Raw genomic sequence first — 27,335 nt, forward strand, 5'->3', positions numbered from 1 at the left:
TCCAATCAGTTAATTTGACCTCAGAGGTCAAGTTTCTTGATGGCAGCTAGCTCTGCCCTATTCCCAGCCCTTTGATGTAATTCAGACAGGTTTTCAGACAACACTGGAAGTTTTTAAGATGATGTGGGATAAGCATTTGTCTTAAGTGGTGTATGGCTTCCTGCCTAAGAAGGGGGTTGGACTAGAAGACCTCCAAGGTCCCTTCCAACTCTGTTGTTGTTGTTACTGCATTTTTAGCAATATCATTTAGATTTATATACATCTTCATAGTCCTTTTACAGCCCTCTCTAAGCGGTTTACAAAATCAGCAGATTGCCCCTCACAATCTGGGTCCTCATTTTATCCACCCCGGAAGGATGGAAGGCTGAGTCAACCTTGAGCCGGTGGTGAGATTTGAACTGCTGGTCTACAGCTAGCAGTTAGCTGAAGTAGCCTGCAGTGCTGCACTCTAACTACTGTGCCACCTGGCTGCTGTTGTGGTGTTATTAAAAGTAGCAGAAGCCATCATCACTAACACTGGTCTACAGCTTTATGGTAGAGCTACAATGATAGAATCTTGCAAGACTGAAAATGTTTCTCCCCTCTTTTTACTTCCTAGAGAACTAGGGAGCGTTTCCCATGCTCCTTCTTCTTCTCTGGATTGAGAGAGTCCTTTTGCACGATGGTTATCGAGTCTCAATGAAGGAGAATATTATAGTGCAGGGTTGAAATGAGGCGTCCATCCTTGGTGCTCTCTGAACTTGGTTGTTTTCTTTCAGATATTTTCATTACTGAACTAGGGAGCATCATCAGTACAAGCTGGTTGTCTATGGCCCTTCCTCTTGTCTTCCAAGTTAATCCCCACATACCTTTAAATATATTGTAGGCATTATGTGAATATCAGATGGAAGTCATCCGAAGGGGGTGCCCTGTACTTACGAAAAGCAAAACACCCTGTACATATAATTAATTTGCGCTTAAGGAGATTAAAGTTCCCTGGTGCGAGTGTTTAATCATGTTCAAAATGTAGGGTGATACAGACTTTCTTTGCTTTCCTTAATAACATTTGCTTTCTTTTAGGAGATGGTGTGAACGAGCCAGTAAATATTTGTAGGTCTAACTTTAAGGTAAGAGAAAAAATTATTATAATCTAATTTATTATAAATTATTATAATCTATTATTATTATTATTATTATTATTATTATTATTATTATTATTATTACTACTACTACTACTACATAATAATAATAATAATAATAATAACAACAACAACAACAATAATAATAATAATACAGTGATGCCTCGATTTTTGCGATCTTGATTATCGTGAAACGCTATACCATGGTTTTTCAAAAAATATTAATTAAAAAATACTCCACGGTTTTTTTGGTATACCGCGGTTTTTCCCACCCGATGACGTCACTCTCTTCCTTCCTTTCTCATCTTTCTTTCTCTCTCTCTTTCTCTCTCTTGCTTCTTCCTCTCTCACATTCTCTTCCTCCCTCTCTCATCTCTTTCTTTCCTTCTTTCTCTTTCTCTATCTCTCCCCCTCTTGCTCTCGGGCGGCGGGCGGGCGAGCGGCGGGCGGGCAGCAGCGAGGAGCCGAAGATCGGGGTTTCCCCTTTGCGTGGGCGGCGGGGAAGACCCAGGGAAGGTTTCTTCAGCCGCCCAGCAGCTGATCTGCTCGGCAGCGCGGCAGCAGCGAGGACCCGTGTCCGAAAGCCGGTGAGAGGGGTGGATCAGGCGGGTGGGCGAGCGGTGAGCGGCGGGCGGGCGGTAGCGGCGAGGGCGCCGGATGCGCTGGGGGGGCCGAGGCAGCCGACATTCAAAGCAATCTTTGTCGGCTTTCGCACTTTCATCGCTCCCCGGCTCCACCATCTGCGCATGCGCGGCCATGGAAAAAAGGGCGCGCATGCACAGATGGTGTTTTTACTTCCGCACCACTATACTGCGGAAAATCGATTATCGCGAGAGGTCTTGGAATGTAACCCTCGCGATAATCGAGGCATCACTGTAATAATAATTGGACTTGCATGCTGCCCCTCTCCGTGGACTCTATCTAATCCAATCTCCGAGACCACCTTCTACTTCATAGTTCTCAGTGACCAATAAGATCTCACAGAGCTGGTCTCCTCCAGGTCCCACCAACTAAAAAGTGTCGGCTGGTGGGCCCAAGGGGAAGGACCTTCTCTGTGGCTGCCCCAGCTCTTTGGAACCAACTGCCCCCTGAGATCTGGACTGCTTCCACTCTATTGGCCTTCTGGAAAGCATTGAAGACCTGGGTTTTTTGAAAGGCATGGGGCTGTTGATCTTGCAATTTGTGAGATCCGGCTTGAATGATATACACGTATGTGATTTTTAATGGTTTTTTAATTTTTTATGATTTTTTAAAATGTATTTTCTATATCCTGTTGTAAGATGCCCAGAGTCCTTCGGGAGTTGGGTGGCATAGAAATACAATTAAATCAAATCAAATTAAATTTCTCATACAACCTATGGAAAACGGATATACAGTATGTTCATACATCTTCATGGCTATCATTTTCTTTCTTGATACACAGCACATGTATTGGACCATGAAACAGCAGCTAACTCACCACACTGTTAACGGTTGCAACCTCAAACCTGGAGATCTTTTGGCCTCTGGAACTATTAGCGGGCCAGTAAGTATGGAACTGATCGTACGGTTATCAAAATATTTGTATTAAACTTAAACCTGCAATAGCCGTAGAACTAAACCAGGTTTTTAAACCAGGTTTAAAAATTATTTCAAAATGCATTTCGATAGATCCTTTATAATCTCCAGATTGGGGCAAAGCAGAACTTGGGAATCGCAACTTTCAGCATGAGGAATTAAGGAATTGGGTTGTTTTCTGCTCCACCGAAGTATGGTAGAGAAAGAGAGAAAGTGTCATTACTTGTTATGACTATAGTCGTACTTGAAGGCCTTAGTATTATATATCAAGCAAGATGGCACCATGGGACATGTAGTTCTTCATTTCCAGTATCACCAATTGCAGTATATGTGTAAGTACAGCCATTGCTGAAGATCCTTCTATGTGCTTTATCAAGGTTGGGTCCTTGCTAATTCTTCATTTTCTGCTTGGAGAAGATAACATAAAGGATGAAAAATAGAAAAACTGGTAGGCACCCAGGAAAAGTAGAATTTAGATATACAGTGGTACCTCGAGATACGAGTTTAATTCGTTCCGGACCTGGGCTCTTAAGTCGAGCAGCTCTTATCTCGAACGACTTTTCCCCATAGGAATTAATGTAAATAATTTTAATTGGTTCCAGCCCTCAAAAAACTCACAATGTTAGTCTAAATTATGCAGAAAGACATGTTTTTAATGAAGAAATGTACATGTACATATAAATGAATAATGAAGTTTCTTTCACTTAACTTGTAAACTTTCTTAAACTTTTAAATTTACATATGTTCAACTTTTCTGCCACCCAATCCTGTAGGACAGAGGCCCCCAACCCTTTTTGCACCAGGGACCAGCTTTAAGCGATCAAGAGAGGAATGGGTGAATGAATGGACGGAAGGTGGGAAGGAAGGAAGGAAGGAAAGAGGGAAGGGACAGGAACAGAGGAAGGAAGCAAGGAAACTTATGAAAGGGGAGAGTAAGAGAGGAATGAGTGAAGGGAGGGAGGGAGGGAAGAGGGTGGGAAGGAGAAAGAAAAGAAGAAATAGAGGAAGGGAAGGTAAAAGAGAGAAAGAAAAAGAGCAAGAAAGAAAGAAAGAAAGAAAGGGGGAAGGGACAGGAACAGAGGAAGGAAGCAAGGAAACTTATGAAAGGGGAGAGTAAGAGGAATGAGTGAAGGGAGGGAGGGAGGGAGGAAAGAAGGTGGGAAGGAGAAAGAAAAGAAGAAATAGAGGAAGGGAAGGTAAAAGAGAGAAAGAAAAAGAGCAAGACAGAAAGAAAGCAAGCAAGCAAGAAAGAAAGAAAGAAAGAAAGAAAGAAAGAAAGAAAGGGGGAAGGGACAGGAACAGAGGAAGGAAGCAAGGAAACTTATGAAAGGGGAGAGTAAGAGAGGAATGAGTGAAGGGAGGGAGGGAGGGAAGAAGGTGGGAAGGAGAAAGAAAAGAAGAAATAGAGGAAGGGAAGGTAAAAGAGAGAAAGAAAAAGAGCAAGAAAGAAAGGAAAGAAAGAAAGAAAGAAAGAAAGGCAACTTCAAAGAAAGGCTCACTGAGCATCTCTCTCTCTCTCTCTCTTTCTATCCCTCTCTTTCTCTCTCTCCCCCCTCTTTCTTTCTCTTTCTCTCCCCCTCCTGGATTCCCAGATCACTCGCTCCTCCGGCCAGCAAGCCGGCTGCCCGGAAAAGCATCGCGCATTTTCAATGCCCTTCCCTGTGCTTCGGAAGCCGCCGAACGCCGTCAGAGGGGCGCATCAGCGGCTTCCGAAGCACAAGGAAGGGCTTAAGCCGCCGCCTTTTCCCTTCCCCGTGGGAGCAAACATGCTTTGGGGGTTTGGCTGGGGGGGAGAAGTAGCACCTTCCTAACTCCCTCCCCCCCAGCCAAACCCCCAAAGCATGTTTGCTGCCACACGATTTAGCCAGGACAGGAGCGAAGTAACGTGGAGGATTGGGGAGCTGAAACCTCAACAGCAGCCACGGGAGGGGAGTCGCGCGCGTGTGTCGGTGTGATTGCGACTCCCCTCCCGTGGCTGCTTGCTGGCCAGGGAAGCAAGCGATCCGGGACTGCCTCGTTTCCTCTTCCCGCCGCCCGCCGCCGCTGCTGCCTCAACAGCAGCCACGGGAGGGGAGTCGCGCGCGTGTGTCGGTGTGATTGCGACTCCCCTCCCGTGGCTGCTTGCTGGCCGGGGAAGCAAGCGATCCGGGACTGCCTCGTTTCCTCTTCCTGCTGCCCGCCGCCGCTGCTGCCTCAACAGCAGCCACGGGAGGGGAGTCGTGCGCGTGTGTCGGTGTGATTGCGACTCCCCTCCCGTGGCTGCTTGCTGGCCAGGGAAGCAAGCGATCCGGGACTGCCTCGTTTCCTCTTCCCGCCGCCCACCACCGCTGCCGCCTCAACAGCAGCCACGGGAGGGGAGTCGCGCGCGTGTGTCGGTGTGATTGCGACTCCCCTCCCGTGGCTGCTTGCTGGCTGGGGAAGCAAGCGATCCGGGACTGCCTCATTTCCTCTTCCCGTCGCCCGCCGCCGCTGCCGCCTCAACAGCAGCCACGGGAGGGGAGTCGCGCGCGTGTGTCGATGTGATTCCGACTCCCCTCCCGTGGCTGCTTGCTGGCCGGGGAAGCAAGCGATCCGGGACTGCCTCGTTTCCTCTTCCCGCCGCCCGCCGCCGCCGCCGCCTCAACAGCAGCCACGAGAGGGGAGTTGCGCGCGTGTGTCGATGTGATTGCGACTCCCCTCCCGTGGCTGCTTGCTGGCCAGAGAAGCAAGCGATCCGGGACTGCCTCGTTTCCTCTTCCCGCCGCCCGCCGCCGCTGCCGCCTCAACAGCAGCCATGGGAGGGGAGTCGCGCGCGTGTGTCGGTGTGATTGCGACTCCCCTCCCGTGGCTGCTTGCTGGCCGGGGAAGCAAGCGATCCGGGACTGCCTCGTTTCCTCTTCCCGCCGCCCGCCGCCGCTGCCGCCTCAACAGCAGCCACGGGAGGGGAGTCGCGCGCGTGTGTCGGTGTGATTGCGACTCCCCTCCCGTGGCTGCTTGCTGGCTGGGGAAGCAAGCGATCCGGGACTGCCTCGTTTCCTCTTCTCGCCGCCCGCCGCCGCCGCTGCCGCCTCAACAGCAGCCACGGGAGGGGAGTTGCGCGCGTGTTTCGGTGTGATTGCGACCCCCTCCCGTGGCTGCTTGCTGGCTGGGGAAGCAAGCGATCCGGGACTGCCTCGTTTCCTCTTCCCGCCGCCCACCGCATTCGGAGCCCGAGAGGAGGAAAGAGAAGAATGGGGACTGCCTCGTTTCCTCTTCCCGCCGCCCGCCGCCGCCGCCGCCTCAACAGCAGCCACGAGAGGGGAGTTGCGCGCGTGTGTCGATGTGATTGCGACTCCCCTCCCGTGGCTGCTTGCTGGCCAGAGAAGCAAGCGATCCGGGACTGCCTCGTTTCCTCTTCCCGCCGCCCGCCGCCGCTGCCGCCTCAACAGCAGCCACGGGAGGGGAGTCGCGCGCGTGTGTCGGTGTGATTGCGACTCCCCTCCCGTGGCTGCTTGCTGGCCGGGGAAGCAAGCGATCCGGGACTGCCTCATTTCCTCTTCCCGCCGCCCGCCGCCGCTGCCGCCTCAACAGCAGCCACGGGAGGGGAGTCGCGCGCGTGTGTCGGTGTGATTGCGACTCCCCTCCCGTGGCTGCTTGCTGGCTGGGGAAGCAAGCGATCCGGGACTGCCTCGTTTCCTCTTCTCGCCGCCCGCCGCCGCCGCTGCCGCCTCAACAGCAGCCACGGGAGGGGAGTTGCGCGCGTGTTTCGGTGTGATTGCGACTCCCCTCCCGTGGCTGCTTGCTGGCTGGGGAAGCAAGCGATCCGGGACTGCCTCGTTTCCTCTTCCCGCCGCCCACCGCATTCGGAGCCCGAGAGGAGGAAAGAGAAGAATGGAGAGAGAGCCGTGCGCCGGAGGCGGACGCCGCTGCCGCTTCAACAGCAGCCACGGGAGGGGAGTCGCAATCACACCGACACACGTGCGCGCGCGTGCGCCTCTAGCTAGTCAGAGAATGTGAGTGCGGGGAGGGGGGTTCCTCTCTTCTTATGCCTCCCCGCCACCCCCACCCCTCCGCTTTCTCCTTGCGTCGGCTTTCGCCCCTCCTCCTCGCGCCCTCTCCCTTCCACCGAGCAGCCACGGGAGGGGAGTCGCTGGAGCTGCCCCCAGACTTTCCACCAAGCCCAATGCCGCCAGCCCACATGCCCGTCTCTCCCCGCGGCGGCGGTAGTGCTGCCCAGCGCTCCAGCGTTGTCCGGGCTTCTCCCGCCACGCGCAGCCCAGCAGCTCGCTCCGGCTGGCGGCGGCGGAGGAAGGCGAATGCGGCTTGGAAGCTGGGAGGGGGCGGAACGTCTTTGGCCACTTAGCTCTTCCTCCGAAAGGAAAGCGTGGAGGCTGCCTCTCTCCTCCCATATTCCGCCCCCTCCCAGCTTCCAAGCCGCATTCACCTTCCTCCGCCGCCGTCAGCATCCAGCTCTTCCTCCGCTTCTTGCTTCTCTACAAAATGACAGCTGGGCGGAGCCTGGCGGCAGCGGAACAAACGGTCATACCCCAAATTTGGGCTCGTAAGTAGAATAAAAATATCTCTCCCCTCCTAGCTCGCATCTCGAAATGCTCGTATATAGAGCAGCTCGTATGTCGAGGTTCTACTGTACCTTAATTAGGATTCTCCTTGGTAGCATTTATTCTATCATGATTCTGAGATTTTATTTAGCTAAAAATAACAATGCCAACAGTTCCCTCAGCTCTCTCCCCTTCCAGATAATAAAATTAACTTATGGTGAAGGTGAAGTTTCTTTCTTCAAATCTCACAGTGGTCTTAATTTCTGGATAACAGAGGCCAGGGCAATAGTTTACATAGTCCATCGCTGCTGACTTTTCTTCTTTGGATTTCTGCTTTTGAAGGAACCTGAGAATTTTGGGTCCATGTTGGAGCTGTCCTGGAATGGTACAAAAAGTATCGATCTTGGGCATGGTCAGTCCCGAACATTTCTGCAGGATGGGGATGAGGTCATTATGACAGGTAAGCAGATGGCAATGTAGGCGGTGAAAACAGCGGTGCATCTCTAGCCTAGGCCGGATTTGAAGAAGGCCTGGAAGAGAAGAAACATCTGGACGGGAAGACACAAGCTGATATGAAATCATAGGAATTGTTTATTCATTAATATTGGTGGCAGGATGTTAATTCATGGGAATTCTGGAGCGTGTCCTTGAAATATTTGGGGAATTGAGATTTTAACAGGGGCTTCAACCTGGATATGGATTGGATACAGGGCACATGTGCATGCGCCTGAGCACCAGAAAACCAAAGACCAGCTGGCTGACACACACATGCCTGTTTTTTGGCTGTTTTTCGGGCCATTTTCAGGCTGTTTTGGGGCCCTTTTTCAGGCTATTTTTGGAGCTGTTTTCAGACCATTTTCGGGGCCATTTTTGGCATGGAAAACAGTCCAAACATGCCTTGTTTTGGGCCCCTTTCAGGCTCTTTTTGGGATGTTTTTAGATCACTGAAAATGACCCAGAAACAGCCCCAAAACCAGCATGGTTTTTGGCTGTTTTCAAGATGTTTTCCAGTGCTCCAGTACCTTCAAAGACCAGCTGGCTGGCACACATGTGCACGTTGGAAACCAAAACACCAGCTAGCAACAACACGCATGTCCACACAGAGGGCTCTGCCTGCCACCTCTGGCACGCATCCCATCGGTTCGCTATCATGGCCCTACACCATTTCTGACTAATGGCACGCCTATCTCTTCTTGAAAGCCTCCAATGATGAAGCTCCCACAATTATTCTAACACAGAGAAATTTCCTGAGGATGGGCTCCAGCATAAGTCCAGAAGCTCAGAAAAACGGACTCAGATCCGATCTTGCAACATTATCCTGGAACACCTAAATTTGCTTTTATTCGTGTTTTTATTTATTTATTTTTATTTTATTTATTTTGTCAAACAATTATAGGGTGATAGTTTGTACAAATAAAACATTAGATAAGTAATGATAAAAAGTAACAAAAGAAGACAATAAGACATGGACGGTAGGCACAGTGGTGCACTTATGCACGCCCCTTACAGACCTCTTAGAAAGGGGGAGAGGTCAATTGTACATAGTCTAAGGTTAAAGGTTTTGGGGTTAGGAGTAGAAACCACAGAATCAGGTAGTGCATTCCAGGCATTGATTACTCTGTTGCTGAAGTTGTAGTTTTTGCAGTCATGTTTGGAGCTGTTGACATTTAGTTTAAATCAATTTCGTGCTTGTGTGTTGTTGCGGTTGAAGGTGAAGTAGTCATTAACAAGTACTTTTTATGTTGTTCGCTGTCCAAGGTCTCATTGGGCTGACGGTTGACTCTGTAAATAAATATTCATACATTTTGTCGAGGGGTGGTATTAACTTACTTTCGCTACCGATTCACAAATATGAGTGCGCACATGTGCTGATTTTGCTCACATGCGCCACTTCAGTGTAAGCACAAATGAGCTATGCTCATATGAGTGGCTTGAACATGTGCCTAAATAGGACAGTATAGCACTGGGGATGGGGTGGACCAGCCCATCCGCAGGTCATTACTATCGGTTTGCCTAAACCGGTCCGAATGGGGTGAAAACAAATACAGTGATACCTCAGTTCTCGAACGCTTTGGTTTTCGTACATTTCGGATACCGAACAAAATTTTCTGCAAAAATTTGCTTCAGTATCCAAACAAAAATTCGGATACTGAACAGAAAATTTTGTTTACTATACAAAATGTAAGAGGGGACGAGGTGAGAGGGAATGGGTGCCGGAATCCTGACACGCCCCTCCTGGCCACCCCCTTAACAGCCTCCCAGTCTCTACCTTGTAACTGCTCCAAGCTGCAGGAAGGGTAGGGCTGGTTGCAATACCAGCAGCTTCAGGGGGCTACTTTCCTCAGCGGTTCAGTTGGTTGCCTCCAAGCAGCTGCACAAATTTTTTCTTTCCTGGTGGCCGGGAACGTCACGTGATGAAGGGAAGCTGCCGCCGCCGCCGCCAGGAAAGAAAAAGTTCGTGCAGCTGCTTGGAGGCAACCAACTGAACTGTGCAATGTTCCCGGCGCTGCTGCTGCTCCTCCAGCCGCCCAGTCTCTACCTTGTAACTGCTCCAAGCTGCAGGAAGGGTAGGGCTGGCTGCAATACCGGCAGCTTCAGGGGGCTCCTTTCCTCAGCGGTTCATTACCTCCAGGCAGCTGCCTCAACCTTTTCTTTCCCGGCAGCAGTGGCGGCTCCGGCGGCTTCCCTTCGAGGAGCAGCAGCAGCGTCAGGAACGTCACGTGTTGAAGGGAAGCCGCCAGAGCCGCCGCTGGGAAAGAAAAGGTTGAGGCAGCTGCCTGGAGGTAATGAACCGCTGAGGAAAGGAGCCCCCTGAAGCTTCCGGTATTGCAACCAGCCCTACCCCTCCTGCAGCTTGGAGCAGTTACAAGGTAGAGACTGGGAGGCTGTTAAGGGGGCGGCCAGGAGGGGCGTGTCGGGATTCCGACTCCCCTTCCCTCTCACCCCGTCCCCTCAGATCTTTATCCGATAGGAAATAGAGGAAATACTGTAGATTTAATTGGTTCCCAACAAGTCAATGGGCTGGGAACCAATTAAATCCATTTCCATTATTTCCTATGGGATAAATTAATTCGGTTCTCGACCAAATCGGTTCTCAACCACACTTCTGGAACGGATTGTGGTCGAGAACCGAGGTACCACTGTACCTGATTTTGTGCTCTGGAAATATTGATTCCGGGTGCAGCTTGGGGTGGGTCTGTTCTCTCTCACAGGCACTGCTGACATAGTGAGTCAAAGGCTGAGCCGGATTGCCATTTTTCTTCTCACTCAAATAGATAATATAGTTGCAGGGAATGGGGGGAAAAGGTGTTTGATTTGTTCCACATGCTTATGCTTCATTGATCTTGTTCGCTGGTGAAACAAGCTTAGCTGTTCATTGCTAAGTCACCTGATTCCCAATAGGTACAAACTCCTTTTGATTATTGTTGTGTAGCCAAAGCATAATATACTCTACTCAAGGCAGATCAGCTGCAGAAAACACAGTTACTGCCAACCTGCCTTCCATTGAGGGCCTGTATACCGCATGAGTCAAAAACAGGGCCGTGAAAATATTTATGTCACATCCTGGACATAAATTGTTAAAACTCCTACCCTCAAAATGATGCTACAGATAGAGCACTGCACACCAAGACAACTAGAAACAAGAACAGTTTTTTCCCCAAATGTCATCACTCTGTTAAACAAATAATTCCCTAAACACTGTCAAACTATTTAGTAAGTCTGCACTGCTATTAATTTTCTCATTGTTCCGATCACCCTCCCACCTCTGACTGTATGAATGTAACTTGTTGCTTGTATCTTTATGATTTATATTAATATTTATATTATTTAATTATTATTAGTAGTAGTAGCAAATTCCTTGTGTGTCCAATCACACTTGGCCAATAAAGAATTCTGTTCTGTTCTGTTCAGGATTCTATTCTGTTCTGTTCTATTCTATTCTATTCAGATTTATATTCTATGTTATTCTATTCTAAAAGCAATTTGAGGAAATTTAGTTTATTTTTATTTTATTTATTCAAATTTGTATGCTACCCAAATCCCAAGAGACACTGGGCGGCTAATTCAGAACTTTTACCAATATAATAATAATATCAATCATCTTTCAGATGGAGGAATACCCCCCCCCCCAAAGAAAAAACCACAAGTCAGAATTGAGGTGGAAGGAAGGGAAATGCATGTAAAGGAGAGAATGTCACGGAGAATACCAGACAAGGACATTTTTTTAAAAATGGTTAACGATTGCTAATATGATTTTTTTCCTTTTCTTTCAGGGTACTGTCAGGGAAAAGGTCACCGGATTGGTTTTGGTGAATGTTCTGGAAAAATCCTTCCTGCCAGAATGATCTAAGAGGGTGTCTTTGACAATACATACAAAATGGAGAAGTTTGGAGATAATTCTACCTTTAAAATGATACACATAATCTAATCTGTTGTTGTTCTCTTTTTCTTGTTTGTTTTTGTTTTTTCTTTTGGAAAAATAGTTTATTCAGTTTCAAATGGTGAAATGGGGAAGGGGGATACATAAAGTCAAGAGGATGTAGGAAAATAAAAAATATTGTTACATAATAATTCATAATGATACTGTATGCCTTGAACTATAGAAAAGGTTGTTTTTGTTTTTTCTTATGGAAAAATAGTTTATTCAGTTTCAAATGGTAAAATGGGTAAGGGGGAAGTAGGGTACATAAAGTCAAGAGGATGTAGGAAAATAAAAAATATTGTTACATAATAATTCATAATGATACTGTATGCCTTGAACTATAGAAAAGGTTGTTTTTGTTTTTTCTTTTGGAAAAATAGTTTATTCAGTTTCAAATGGTAAAATGGGTAAGGGGGAAGTAGGGTACATAAAGTCAAGAGGATGTAGGAAAATAAAAAATATTGTTACATAATAATTCATAATGATACTGTATGCCTTGAACTATAGAAAAGGTTGTTTTTGTTTTTTCTTATGGAAAAATAGTTTATTCAGTTTCAAATGGTGAAATGGGGAAGGGGGAAGAGGGGTATATAAAGTCAAGAGGATGTAGGAAAATAAAAAAATATTGTTACATAATAATTCATAATGATACTGTATGCCTTGAACTGTACCAAAGGTTGTCTTTGTTTTTGTTTTTTGTTTTTTGTATTTTGTAAATGTATGTTTCTTTGTTTTTGGTTGTTATGTTTTTAAAGAATTCAAATAAAAACTATTTTAAAAAAAGAAATAAAGAATTATGTCAGTTACAGTCGTCCCCCCCTTTTTTTTCTTTTGTCAAGGTTTTTAATAAATATTTTTGGCACTTAACAGATTTTTGCCTTTTGGAAAAAAAACTTTAGGGGCAACCATGATCTGCGAATGTTATTCGCATTGGCAATTGAGGTTTTAGCAAATAAAATTAGAAATGATAAGGAATGGAGAGGTTATCAACTAGGAAAACTTGAATTGAAATTAAATCTCTTTGCAGATGATGCTATAGTGATGTCTGAAACCCCAATTGAAATGATGAAAAGAATAAAGATCTTGCTCCAGGAATTTAAAGACCAATCGGGACTTATGGTTAATATAGAGAAATCGGAGATAATTTGCTTAAATATAGGCCCTAAAGAGCAAATTGAGATACAAAAAGTATCAGGATTGAAACTAGGATGTAAAAAATGAAATATTTAGGAATTTGGTTGTTTAAGAATCCGATTAAAATCGCGACAGCCAATTATAATTTAATTTGGAAGAGAATTCAGAAGCAGATAAAACATTGGAGGGGGAAAAGGTTGGGGAGAATAGCTAAGATCAGAGCCCTTAAAATGATGATAATACCAAAAATGATGTACTTATTTCAGGTTTTACCAGGCACCTTCCCTGGGGCAAAACTGAGAAAATGGGATAGTAAACTAAATTTTTGGATTGAAGGAAACAAAAGGCCTAGAATAAGAAAAAAATGGCAGTTTGCCCACGAGAAAGGGGTGGGTGGGGGAGCCCGTGCTTAGTACTATATAGAGAAGCATTTCAAATAAAAAGATTAATGGAATTACAGTTATGGGGGAAAAAGAAGTGGGCGAAATTGGAAAAGGAAATTAATAATATAAATAATAAAGAGCTATTATTTAAAAATTGGAGTAGAATAGAAATCAGTAATTTAACCGACCCTCTGAAAGCATGCTTAGAAATATGGTCCAAATGGCAGGGAAAATGTGGAACCAGAAATTCCAAATTATCAACGTTACACGTATTGAATACAGGTTACGATGTTAACTTAAGCAGAATTATAAAAGTATTAAATAGCAAAGGGATAATGAGAATTGAACAATTATATGAGAAGGACGGAATAGTTAGCAGAACTCGGTTGGAATGTGTTGTGGTTCAGCCTGGGACCCCTCCGGGAATGGCTGACTTGCTGTCGGCTTCCAGCTCAGAGGGAGAGGCTGAGGACCAGGAGGTGCAGACCGACGATGAAGAGGAATCCCAGGCTGAAGAAGAAGGACAGCCAGAGTTCCACCAGGGGGAGCTCTCCCCAGCAAGCAGCCTGGATTCCCTGGGGGAAGATGCTCACGACATCATAGATATGCGACAAAGGAGAGCTAATCAGAGACGAACTCAATTGGCTAGGTATTTCCAGCATTAGAGGTCACAGCTGGGTTTGGGTGTGGTGCTCTTGGGAAAGGATAAAAGGCGGCCCCACCCTTCCTGGCTTGTGGAGTTTTATCTTGGAGATTCGTGAGACCTGTCTGTGAACTTTGGTGGCTACAATCCTGGTTTGTGCCTTGGACTATTGAAACCTTGGGGGGGGGGGGTGCCAGCAAGAAGCTTGTGGAATTGACTGGACATCAGGACCCTGTTGTAACGTATTATAGCCTGTCTGCTGTGAAGACAGGTTTTCCTTTGTGCTTATTTTTTCCTGCTATAAAATACTGTTGGATTTTACCAGAGTGTCTGGCTGTTTTTTCAGTGGGTGTGGAGGTCTGGGAAAACCCAGACAGAACAGAATGGTGGCTTGGTCAACAGAAATGGCTGCAGATTAATGTAATAAGTAAATACTTAAATAAAAGTGAGAATAAAGAAGCTTTCTTACGAGAAGAAAATTGTTTAGAAAAAATAATAAAAGAAAAGAACAATGAGACAAAAGCCCAAGCCAGTAACATATATAGAATGTTATTGCAGGTGGAAGAGGAAGTAACAAAAAGTTTGACAAGATGCTGGCAAAATGAATTACAAATAGATGAAAGTGAAATGAAAGAAATAGTAGAAAATATATATAAGATTAAAAATACAAGAGTTAAAGAGATGAGAAGGAAAATCTTACACAAATGGAATTACACACCGGCACAACTTGCACACTTCCAAGGGAAAGAGAAGGGTAATTGTTGGCATGGTTGCCAAAAGAAGGGAATCTTTATGCATATGTTCTGGGAGTGTGTAGAAATTCAGACATTTTGGAAGGAAGTACAGAATGAAATTAATAAAATGTTAAATATCAACTGGATAATTACAAAAGAAATAGCGATTTTAATTAAACAAAGAAAATTAGGAGAATTCAAGGAAATAAAAACTGCAGCATTGGAAAGTGCTCAAGCAGTAGTGGTATTGGGTTGGAAAGACTCTACAAAATGGACATTACAGAATTGGTACTGGTACATGGTGGATCACATACATTTTGAAATTATGGAAATAAGATTAAACAATTTTGATGAAAACAAATTGGAGAAGCTGATGGTACGATGGAATAAGGTGAAAGATTATATGTTGAGTAGAATCTGTGATGTAAATGTGAAAAATAAACTGCAATCACTCTTAGTAATATCTAATGCAAGGTAGAGCCAAGGAAATACACATAAACAAACCAGAAAAATTTTGAAACCCTTGTAATGGGTGGTGGTGGTGAAGGGGGGTGTTTTTGTCTGTTAGGTGATGGGCACACGCACTGTGCACTGTTACATGTTTGTTTTATGTAACCATTTTATAAAAATCAATACAAATTATATTTTTTTTTTAAAAAAGGGGCAACCGTGATCTGGATGATTAAGAATCTCTATACACAACAGCAATTTATTTATTTATTTATTTATTATTTGGATTTGTATGCCGCCCCTCTCCGAAGACTCGGGGCGGCTCACAACACGTGGAACAAATCATAAATAATCCGACCAAATTTAAAATATTTAAGATTTTAAAACCCCATATACTAACAGACACGCATACAAGCATACCATGCATAAATTAAACATGCCCAGGGGGAGATGTTTCAGTTCCCCCATGCCTGACGGCAAAGGTGGGTTTTAAGGAGTTTACGGAAGGCAGGGAGAGTAGGGGCAGTCCTAATCTCCGGGGGGAGCTGGTTCCAGAGGGCCGGTGCCGCCACAGAGAAGGCTCTTCCCCTGGGGCCCGCCAACCGACATTGTTTAGTTGACGGGACCCGGAGAAGGCCCACTCTGTGGGAACTAATCGGTCGCTGGGATTCGTGCGGCAGGAAGCGGTCTCGGAGATATTGTGGTCCAATGCCATGAAGGGCTTTAAAGGTCATAACCAACACTTTGAATTGTGACTGGAAACTGATCGGCAGCCAATGCAGACTGCGGAGTGATGGTGAAATATGGGCATACCTAGGTAAGCCCACGACTCTCTCGCAGCTGCATTCTGCACGATCTGAAGTTTCCAAACACTTTTCAGAGGTAGCCCCATGTAGAGAGCATTACAGTAGTCGAACCTCGAGGTGATGAGGGCGTGAGTGACTGTGGTCAATGAGTCCCGGTCCAGATAGGGCCACAACTGATACATCAGGCGAACCTGGGCAAACGCCCCCCTCGCCACAGCTGAGAGATAGTTTTCTAATGTGAGCTGTGGATCGAGGAGGATGCCCAAGTTGCGGATCCTCTCTGAGGGGGTCAATAATTCCCCCCCCCCCAGGGTAATGGACGGACAGGTGGGATTGTCCTTGGGAGGCAAAACCCACAGCCACTCCGTCTTATCCGGGTTGAGTTTGAGTCTGTTGACACCCATCCAGGCCCCAACAGCCTCCAGGCACCGGCACATCACTTCCACCGCTTCGTTGACTGGGCATGGGGTGGAGATGTAGAGCTGGGTATCATCAGCATATTGATGATACCTCACCCCATGTCCTTGGATGATCTCGCCCAGCGGTTTCATGTAGATGTTAAATAGCAGGGGGGAGAGGACCGACCCCTGAGGCACCCCACAAGGGAGAGACCTAGGTGCCGACCTCTGACCCCCCACTAATATCGACTGCGACCGGCCAGAGAGGTAGGAGGAGAACCACTGGAGAACAGTGCCTCCCACCCCCAACCCCTCCAGCCGGTGCAGAAGGATACCATGGTCGATGGTATCGAAAGCCGCTGAGAGGTCAAGGAGCACCAGGACAGAGGATAAACCCCTGTCCCGGGCCCGCCAGAGATCATCCATCAATGCGACCAAAGCGTTGTGCATCAGGTTCTCAGCATTGCATTTCACTTAGGTCTGGTTTTCATAATTTTGTTTCTAAAAAATTATATCGCCCTACTGTAAATGGGCAGATGTGAATTCATCTTTAGCCATGTAAGTTAGTTAAAACAAAGTACGTATTGAATAGTTCTAAAAAGCATTACCCAATTTTTCTCTTCTTGTTCCCAACATCTTAGCCGACATCTAGATATAAACCAGGTTAACCAAGGATCAGGTGGACCTTGGACTCCTTCTGATTTATGTTCCGATCAATCTTGAACTGTCATAAAATTTCTTTTGCTGGCCAGATTGTTTCACAAACAAATTGTGTATCATTGGTCCAAGGGCATCTCTGGATGCTTGAGAGCTTGTGGTTGCACTCACAAAAAGGCTATTAAGGTGGGTGAGGCCAATGGCAAAATATCCATTTCCCAAAATAGAAGGAGTGCCCATAGGATGCTATCTATCATCTTAGTTAGATTTATTTGCAGGATTACAAAGACTTTAATATAATATGAGAGTTGGAAGGGACTTTGGAGATCTTCTAGTCCAACCTCCTGCTTAGGCAGGAAACCCTACACCATTTCAGACAAATGGTTATCCAATATCTTCCTTAAAACTTCCAGTGTTGGAGCATGGAGAGAGGAGGCATACAAATCTAATAAATTATTATTATTATTATTATTATTATTATTATTATTATTATTATTATTATTATTATTATTATTATGCAAGCTGTTCCACTGATTGTTCTAACTGTCAGGAAATTTCTTCTTAGTTCTAAGTTGCTTCTCTCTTTGGTTAGTTTCCACCCATTGTTTCTTGTCTTACCCTCAGGTGAGAATAGTTTGATTCCACCTTCTCTGTGGAAACCCCTGAGATGTTAGAACACTGCTCTCATATCACCCCTAGTCCTTTTTTTCATTAAATTAAACATATCCAGTTCCTGCAACTGTTCTTTGTATGTTTTAGCCTCCAATCCCCTAATCATCTTTGTTGCTCTTCTCTGCACTCTTTCTAGAGTCTCAGCATCTTTTTTACATCGTGGTGACCAAAACTGAATGCAGTGGTCCAAGTGTGGCCTTGCCAAGGCCTTATTAAGTGGTATTAACATTTTCCTGCCAATACATTTAATGCTGAAGATTTGTTCATTTCTTTTGTCTTTCTTCTCTTCAATGAGAGACATCCAATCATTGCTAGAGCTTCTGCAAATCTCTGTTCAGGCATTCCATCTTTTAACCATAAAATAAACAAAGGAGATCTGTTCTTTTGGGAGTAATGGAAAGTGCCACAATGTCAGTTCAGAGTATTCTAGAATTACCTTCAGAATTTTACAAACCAAATATCTTTGCAGCTCTTGATAGGACCTTATTCAGGAGGGAATAGATGGCACCAAAGCAAAGATCTCTACAGATCCTCTGAATCTAGAAGCCACCTAGCTGCATGGATTGATCAACAAAGTATGTGTACATGTACATGTGTCAGTGGATTATGGTCTACATGCCCCCCACTTTTTTTGCACAATTATGCTAAGATATAAAAATGGCCTAATCCAGCAAATCAAATTAAGTGCATCGTCCAACTTTCCTCATGAGCTGAAAAGACCTTATCCTTGAATGTGGTCAAGCTCTCATCCCTTATCCTTGAATGTGGTCAAGCTCTCATTTTATTGCAGAGGCAATAAAATGACTAATAGGCAGGATGGAAGCCGAGCTACAATTGTCAAGTGTGCAAATTTCTGCTGGCCCTTTGATTTTTTTTCTAAATGATGCCCAAGAAATAAAACAGATCTGTGGGATTCAGCAGGTTCTGACCAATTCTGGAGAACCAGTAGCCGAAATTTTGAGTAGTTTAGAGAACCGGTAAATACCACCTCTGACTGGCTGTGCCCCCAACTATCTGCCTCCCAAGTCCCAGCTGATCGGGAGGAAATGGAGATTTTGCAGTATCATTCGCCTTGAAATGACAATGGAAATCTTTGTGTTTTCATTTGAAATAATAAATGAAATCTTTATGTTTTCATGTGAAATAACGACTGAAATCTTTATATTTTCACTTGAAATGACAACTGAAATATTTATGGTTTCACTTGAAATGACAACTGAAATCTTTATGGTTTCATTGGAAATAATGATTTAAATCGTAGGCACATAACCTGAAGCTGTAAAACTTTGAAAGTGGCCTAAAGAGAGTTTTCTATTATTGCTACCAGTCTTTAATTCTATGAAAGATAGAAAGAGAATAAGCATACTAGCTGGATCTAATTAATGTAATCTCATAAATACTAAATCGACATGAACCCACCAACATTATTTGCGTTTGCGCCCCACGCATCCTTTGCCCTCTTTGGGGGAAGGATGACACCCCCCAGGCCCTACTCAAATGCTAAGAAGCCTGGATAAAGCTGTACACATTGGATTCAAATGCAGCCAACGTTGCTAAGTACAGATTACTCTAGGGCAGTGTTTCCCAACCTTGGCAACTTGAAGAGATCTGGACTTCAACTCCCAGAATTCCCCAGCCAGCATTCGCTGGCTGGGGAATTCTGGGAGTTGAAGTCCAGATCTCTCCAAGTTGCCAAGGTTGGGAAACACTACTCTAGGGAAAGCTTGAGATGTAGTATCTAAAGAAAATTTTGTGCTACTTGATGTAATAGAACCGTCATAGTTCCTCTCTCATGAAAACCTGGAAGAGAAAAAGAAAGAGAGAGAGAGAGAGAGAGAGAGAGAGTAGCAATAAATCAGAAGGACAAATTGAAGAATTCAAGTAGTTCTGCAGGCAGAACTGTAACCAATGTGCTCTCAAAACATCTCCATTGCTGGAAGCATCTTGGTGTGAAGAGGAATCCTGTTTAGTGCTTTCATCCTGATAAGGTGGCCACTTGACCTGTGCTTTCTGGCGCCAAGTCCATGGGTCGGTTCATAGGTCCAGAGGGCTTGGAGGCCACCTTTTATTTATTTATTTATTTTATTTTATTTTAATCCTTTATCCACATCGACAAAGGCGGGTTCGGGAGTTGGTCCTTCCATTGCTTGTGTCTCTCCACATTAGGGTTAATTCCTGCTGCTACCATGGTTTTTTTACCTGCAGGAAGTGACAATATTGATGAAACATAGAAACATAGAAGACTGACGGCAGAAAAAGACCTCGTGGTCCATCTAGCCTGCCCTTATACTTATACTGTATTTTATCTTAGGATGGATATATGTTTACACCAGGCATTTTTCAATTCAGTCACTGTGGATTTACCAACCACATCTGCTGGAAGTTTATTCCAAGCATCTACTACTCTTTCAGTAAAATATTTTTCTTCTCATGTTGTTTCTGATCTTTCCCCCAACTAACCTCAAATTGTGCCCCCTTGTTCTTGTGTTCCCTTTCCTATTAAAAACACCTCCCTCCTGAACCTTATTTAAACCTTTAACATATTTAAATGTTTTGATCATGTACGTCTCTTTCCCTTCTGTCCTATTGCAATATCACTTGTACAGTTCTGGTCTCTGCACCTCAAGAAGGATAGAATGAAACTGGAAAAGGTGCAAAAAAGGGCCACAAGAATGATCAAGGAAATGGAGCCCCTCCCTTATGAAACCGGGTTGCAACGCTCTCTACATGGGGCTACCTTTGAAGAGTGTTCGGAAACTACAGATCATGCAGAATGCAGCCGCGCGAGCAGTCATGGGCCTTCCCAGGTACGCCCATGTCTCTCCAGCACTCCGCAACCTGCCTTTGGATTGGCTTCCGAATACAATTCAAAGTGTTGGTTATGACCTATCAAACCCTACATGGCATTGGACCAGATTACTTGTGGGAACGCCTTCTGCCACATGAGTCCCAGCAACTGATTAGGTCCCACAGAGTCGGCCTTCTGCAGGTCCCGTCAACTAGACAATGTCACCTGGTGGGGCCTATGGAAAGAGTCTTCTCTGTCGGGGCCCCGACTGTCCGGAATCAGCTCCCCCCAGAGATTCATACTTTTCCCACGCTCACCGCCTTCCATAAGAGCCTAAAGACCCACCTGTGCCAACAGGCCTGGGACAATTAGACATTAGCCCCCGGCTGATGAATGGAATGTATGTTTGACTGTTTGAACGATACTACTACTACTACTATTACTACTACTACTACTACTACTACTACTAATAATAATAATAATAATAACAACAACAACAACAACAACAACAACAACAACAATAAAAGAGTTGGAAGGGACCTTGGAGGTCTTCTAGTTCAACCCCCTGCTTAGGCAGGAAACCCTACACTACTTCAGACAGATGGTTATCCAACATCTGCTTAAAAACCTCCAGTGATCGGTTTTTAATGAATAGGAATTTTAGATTAGTTAGTTTAAATTAAATTTGGATTTAGGATGTTTTTACTGTCCTTTTATATGTTGTAAGCTGCCCCGAGTCTTTGGAGAGAGACAGAATATAAATCAAATCAAATCAAATCAATCAATCTCTGTGTTTGACTGGATAATTACTAATATCTAATACAATATCCCGTTTCTAAGTGCTTGTCTTTGATACTTACCCTGGATTTGGGCTTTGTTGCTCAGTTTCTGGAGGAAGGCAGCTTCACCAAAATTCAGGAAAATTGATTCTTAGGAATTGAATGGCATCCTTGTTAAGGCTGGCTGTTGCTTTCCTTTTATTTCCTTTTAAATGTGTGATCCTGCAATGACACCATTTTATATCAAATCTTTTGCAAAGGTAATTGACTTAGATTCACATGCAGATGGTATACCCCGGGCATTGTTAACCATGGTTTGTTAAAAACCAAATCTTTTTTTAATTATTATTTAGGTTTTTTGAACAACAAAAAACATCAGTTATAGTTAAAATGATGGAGACACTACTCAAACAGAGGATAAATCAGTACCTAAAAAACAATAACTTATTGGACCCAAATCATCATGGCTTTACTGAAGGCAAATCATGTCAGACTAATCTCATTGATTTCTTTAACTATGTCACAAAGGTGTTGGATCAAGGTGGTGCCGTGGATATTGCCTATCTGGACTTCAGCAAAGCTGGATTTACCAACCACATCTGCTGGAAGTTTATTCCAAGCATCTACTACTCTTTCAGTAAAATATTTTTCTTCTCATGTTGCTTCTGATCTTTCTCCCAACTAAGATCAGATTGTGCCCCCTTGTTCTTGTGTTCACGTTCCTATTAAAAACACTTCCCTCCTGAACCTTATTTAACATATTTAAATGTTTCGATAATGTCCCCCCTTTCCCTTCTGTCCTATTGCAATATCACTTGTCCAGTTCTGGTCTCTGCACCTCAAGAAGGATAGAATGGAACTGGAAAAGGTGCAAAAAGGGCAACAAGAATGATCAAGGAAATGGAGCCCCTCCCTTATGAAACTGGGTTGCAATGCCTTGGTCTCTTCAGCCTTGAAAGACGGGATTTAAGGGGTGACTTGATCAAAGTTTATAAAATCATGCATGGGATAGAAAAGGTGGATCCTTTTCTCTATCACACAATACTTGGACTAAGCTCATAGGTAAGAAAGTGAGGACAAATCAAGGGAAATATTTCTTCACCCAGAGGGTCGTTGGTTTATGGAATTCACTTCCAGAAGAGGTCGTGACAGCTGTCAGACTTGATAGCTTCAAGGCAGGATTAGACAGATTCATGGATGCCAAATGTATTAGTGGTTATTGAAATGGATGTCCATGTGCTGCCTCTATGTTGGTTGAGGCAGGCAGGATTCCCTTGAGTACCATTTGTTGGGGGTTAGAGGAAAGGAAGGGTCTTGCCTTCTCTTTCTGCTCATGGTCCCCATGGACAATTGGTGGATCACTGTGTGACACAGAATGCTGGACTCGATGGGCTTTGGCCTGATTCAGCATGGCTCTTCTTAGGTTCTTATATTCTTATGTTCACTTGGACTTATATACCGCTTCAGAGTGCTTTACATAGCAATAGCAATGTGCTTTACAATGTCAGCATATTGCCCCCAACAATCTGGGCGCCTGGAAGCCAGATAGGGAGCAAAGAAGGTGTAGACTCCAGGATCATAGTGTCCTTGTTCTCTGGTACAGCAAATTTAATATGATAAATCCACGTACACAAACTTTTCCACACTACCATCACCATACCTTGAATGAAAATGGGCTGGGCTGTTAGCTATATATCCACAACGTGAACCTAGAAACATAGAAGACTGATGGCAGAAAAAGAGATCATGGTCCATCATGGTCCATCTCCTTATACTATTTCCTGTATTTTATCTTACAATGGATATATGTTTATCCCGGGCATGTTTAAATTCAGTTACTGTAGATTTACCACCCACATCTGCTGGAAGTTTGTTCCAAGCATCTACTACTCTTTTAGTAAAATAATATTTTCTCACGTTGCTTTTGATCTTTCCCCCAACTAACTTCAGATTGTGTCCCCTTGTTCTTGTGTTCACTTTCCTATTAAAAACACTTCCCTCCTGAACCTTATTTAACCCTTTAACATATTTAAATGTTTTGATCATGTCTCCCCTTTTCCTTCTGTCCTCCAGACTATACAGATTGAGTTCATTAAGTCTTTCCTGATACGTTTTATGCTTAAGACCTTCCACCATCACTTAATTAATCAATTCCTAAAACTAGCTGCCCATCGGGAGGGACAGTTTCCTATATCCAGTTGAAAATAGCATCTATTTTTCGCAGGCTTTGCTTTCCCTCTGGCTTCCTTTAGCTTTGCAGAGAGTTTCTTTTCTCTTCCTTTCTTTTAAACCTTGGGATTATTTGGGGGGAGGGAAGAGGGGAGGCTATTCTAATTTCTACCTTTAAAAAAATGTAATTCAAGCTGGAGGTTTGTTTGTATTGGTGGCTCACCTGACACCCCCCATAAATCATGATAGGACAAGTAATCATTTATTTATTTATTCATTGGTCCAATACATAAATACATAGGAAGAAAATAGACATGTGATAATATAAAAAGAGGGTGAAGGTGAACTTAGAGGAGAGGATATATGAAAGGAAGAGAATATATAAGATAGGTGAAAGAAAGGAAAGACAATTGGACAGGGGCCGAAAGGCAAACCAGTGCACTTATGTACGCCCCTTACTGGCCTCTTAGGAACCTGGAGAGGTCAATCGTGGAGAGTCTAAGGGAGAAGTGTTGGGGGTTAGGGGTTGACACAATTGAGTCCGGTAGTGAGTTCCAAGATCCATCATCAAATAAATGCTTTTCAGAATCTCCATTTAATATCATAATAGCCGCCCCGAGTCTACGGAGAGGGGCAGCGTACAAATCTAATAAATAATAATAATAATAATAATAATAATAATAATAATAATAATAATAGCAACAAGAACAACAACAATACCAAGGCTATTGGGGAACTACAGATTTTTTAATGCTTGGGGTTTCACTAATATAGTAAGGAAGAAGGTGTAGAAATGTAGCTGTTGTTGTTGTTGTTTTATTAATCAGATTTCTCTGCCGCCTTCTCCTGGGACTCTGGGCGGCTCACGGTAAACTACTGCTGCTACTACTGCTTCTACTACTATTATTATTACTTTAAGACACTGTCCAGCTTCATGGACTTCTCTGTGGTGGCTTTTTTATTCTTTGCATATGACTGAAGAGGGAAAGCCCATGTGTGTGACTTTGAATAGCAGTTTAACCTGGGAGAAACGAATGAAGTAGTTTAAGTCAGTGTTTCCCAACCTTGGCAACTTGGAGATATCTGGACTTCAACTCCCAGAATTCCCCAGCCAGCAAATGCAGGCTGGGGAATTCTGGGAGTTGAAGTCCAAGTATCTTCAAGTTGCCAAGGTTGGGAAACAGAGAAACATGACTTCATGCGGGGTGGCGCAGCAGGTAGAGCGCTGTACTGCAGGCCACTGAAGCTGACTGTAGATCTGTAGGTCAGCGGTTCAAATCTCATCACCGGCTCATGGTTGACTCGGACTTTCATCGTTCCGAGGTGGGTAAAATGAGGAGCCGGATTGTGGGGGCAATAGGCTGGCTCTGTTTTTAAAAAAGTGCTATTGCTATCATGCTGTAAGCTGCCCTGAGTCTAAGGAGAAGGGCGGCATAAAAATCGAATAAATAAAATAAAAATAAACATGACTTCATGGCTGAGAACACATACAGTCTGCTCACCCTTGGAAGAATCTAGACCAGGAGTCAGCAACCTTAAACACGCAAAGAGCCACAAAGGTCCTAACCCCTCATTCAATTCTGGATCCAACGGGAAGTCCAGTTCTCCCCCCACAGAGGCATGATGGAGTTGAGCTAGGGCAACGGCTCCCGTGCCAGCAGATATGGCTCTGCATGCCACCTGTGGCCCTCGCACCATAGATTCACCATCACTGTCCTATAGAGTCCACAAGTGAAGACTGAGGACCTTGGGGAATGGGCAACCACTCTAGGAGCAAGACTTAGAGACAGGTGGCTGGAAGCAGATGGATCTAGCAGAGGACAGGGGCCGAATGAACAAGAAGGAATAGTGGACCTAATAATGATGAATCCAGGGAGGCTCCGGAGCCAGGTTAATCCCAAATTGAGGCCGGGAAATCTGGCAGAATCCAGCGAACGCCTGCTTACTTAAAAGAGTGTGCATAGACCCATCTGAGCGGCAAGGAGGGTAATGTGTCGGTTGTCCACTACATGGCTGATCACAAGCGAATGAAGCAAGAGTGTGATTGATTGTTCCATTTGAAAAGCCGGGTATAAAAACCCGGCTGTTGACAATTATTTTGTATTTTTGTATCCTAAGTTAGATTGATGAGTTACAGTTGCAGTTGTTCTGCGATGTAAAGCACCAAATAAAAAATATGGAACTTAAAATAATCTCTTCTTACGACACCTATATTGATCGATTTATTTATTTATTGATTGATTGATTGATTGATTGATTGGATTTGTATGCTGCCCCTCTCCGGAGACTCAGGGCGGCTAACAGCAATAATAAAACAGCATATAATAATAATCCAATACTAAAAACAGTTAAAAACCCATTATTATAAAAACCAAACATACATACAGACATACCATGCATAAAATTGTAAAGGCCTAGGGGGAAAGAGTATCTCAATTCCCCCATGTCTGATGGCAGAGGTGGGTTTTAAGAAGCGTATAAAAGGCAAGGAGGGTGGGGGCAACTCTAATCTCTGGGGGGAGTTGGTTCCAGAGGGCCGGGGCCGCCACAGAGAAGGCTCTTCCCATGGGTCCCGCCAAACGACATTGTTTAGTTGATGGGACCCGGAGAAGACCCAGTCTGTGGGACCTAACTGGTTGCTGGGATTAGTGCATCAGAAGGCGGTCCCTGAGATACTTTTTGAGATACGAACCGTGTGTTCAAGCCTGTTTTGCCTGTACTCATGAACCATTTTCTATTTACAAAGCCTCGCTTCTCTCTCAGCTGCTGTTGTGGCAAAGAGCAGCGGCCAAAATGGTGCTCCCGGCAGCCGCCCTGCTGCCAAAATCTCCCCTTGCCTACTGCATCCTTCGCCCCATCCTGCTGCCAAAATCACCCCTCCAGACACTAAGATGCCCCCAATTGCTTCCAAGATCACCCTTCTAGCCGCTTCCTATGCCACCCCAAATCACTTCCAAAATCACCCCTCTAGATGCTTCCTACGCCACTCAAAATTGCTTCCAAAATCTTCCAAAATCACCTCTCCTTTCAAAATTCATCGCTTCTCCTCGCTCCCTTTCTTCACTCCATTTGCCTTCGTTAGGACCTGGGAAGCTACTAGAGGGTTGATTTTGGACGGGATTTGGGACGGCATAGGAAGTGGCTAGGGGGGTGATTTTGGAAGCGAATTGGGGCAGCATTGGAAGCCTGTGATCTTTAAACATCTCATTTTTATGGCTTCTTCTGATGCTCATTGGCAGAGTTAGTATGTTTGACCATTTTAGGAAAGCTGCATATATACTGGTTACCCCTTAAAACATCAGTGTTGGCTGATGTTTTAAATTATTACTATACTGTTTATTGTTGATGATGGGGATATTTTAAAGCTGTTGATTCCTTTGACTTGTGCTTAGATAAAAGTGCATTTCCAACCAAAGTAGATCTTTACAAATAACCGCTAGTAATAAGCAAAGCTTGTTGAATACAAAATCACAAAATAAAAATGAAAAAAAATATTAGGGCAACATGTGTTTATATGTTTGTTAATCAAGTGTTTTATTTTAATTCAAACATTTAATAAATATTATTTTTTTTAAAAGGAAAGTAAAAATATAATATTTTCGGGACTTCAGTTGTACAGATAGCTGCTCTATGGCCTCAACCCACTCCAGCCAGGGCTGGTGCCATGGCAGTTGCAATTTAGAACACACCTCAAAGTTCCATGATTTGAAATATCGCAGTTGGGCATTTGAGGATTGAAGGCAGTTGCTGAAACAGCAAGTTGTGTGTGTGTGTGTGTATATGGATGTTCTGTGTTTATTCCTTAATTAATTGTGTGTGTGTATGCGTGCAAGTGTTTGGGTGGGTGGGTGTTTAAGGTTGCCCTCTCTCCTTTTAAAACTGATGGGACTGGAGCAATGGCCAAAAGAAATGAAGTTTTGTCTCTCTTTTTTCCTGCAGATCCTAGAAAATGGAGGATATCAAAGGACATCAAGGAATGGTAAGGCTTCCCCCCCATCTTCCATCAGGGGGCCTTTCTTTCTTTCTTTCTTTCTTTCCTTCCTTCTTTCTTTCCTGTCTTTCTTTTGTTTCTTTCTTTCATTCTTTCTTTCATTCCTTTCTTTTCTT

At 44.3% G+C, this 27,335-nt stretch overlaps 1 protein-coding gene across 2 annotated transcripts in view; it reads left to right on the forward strand.

Moving 5' to 3' along the window:
- Positions 1-12,406, forward strand: part of LOC139155586 (fumarylacetoacetase-like) — a 34,693-nt gene extending 22,287 nt beyond the window's left edge. For both annotated transcript variants that reach the window (XM_070730778.1, XM_070730779.1), the window contains 4 exons: positions 1,060-1,106; positions 2,542-2,643; positions 7,535-7,652; positions 11,467-12,406. In XM_070730778.1, the coding sequence (XP_070586879.1) occupies positions 1,060-1,106; positions 2,542-2,643; positions 7,535-7,652; positions 11,467-11,543 (344 nt within the window). In that variant the 3' untranslated portion in view covers positions 11,544-12,406. The remainder of the gene's footprint in view (positions 1-1,059; positions 1,107-2,541; positions 2,644-7,534; positions 7,653-11,466) is intronic.
- The last annotated feature ends 14,929 nt before the right edge of the window (positions 12,407-27,335 follow it).

Source organism: Erythrolamprus reginae, unplaced genomic scaffold (genome assembly GCF_031021105.1).
Source record: "Erythrolamprus reginae isolate rEryReg1 unplaced genomic scaffold, rEryReg1.hap1 H_30, whole genome shotgun sequence".
Taxonomy (NCBI): domain Eukaryota; kingdom Metazoa; phylum Chordata; class Lepidosauria; order Squamata; family Dipsadidae; genus Erythrolamprus; species Erythrolamprus reginae.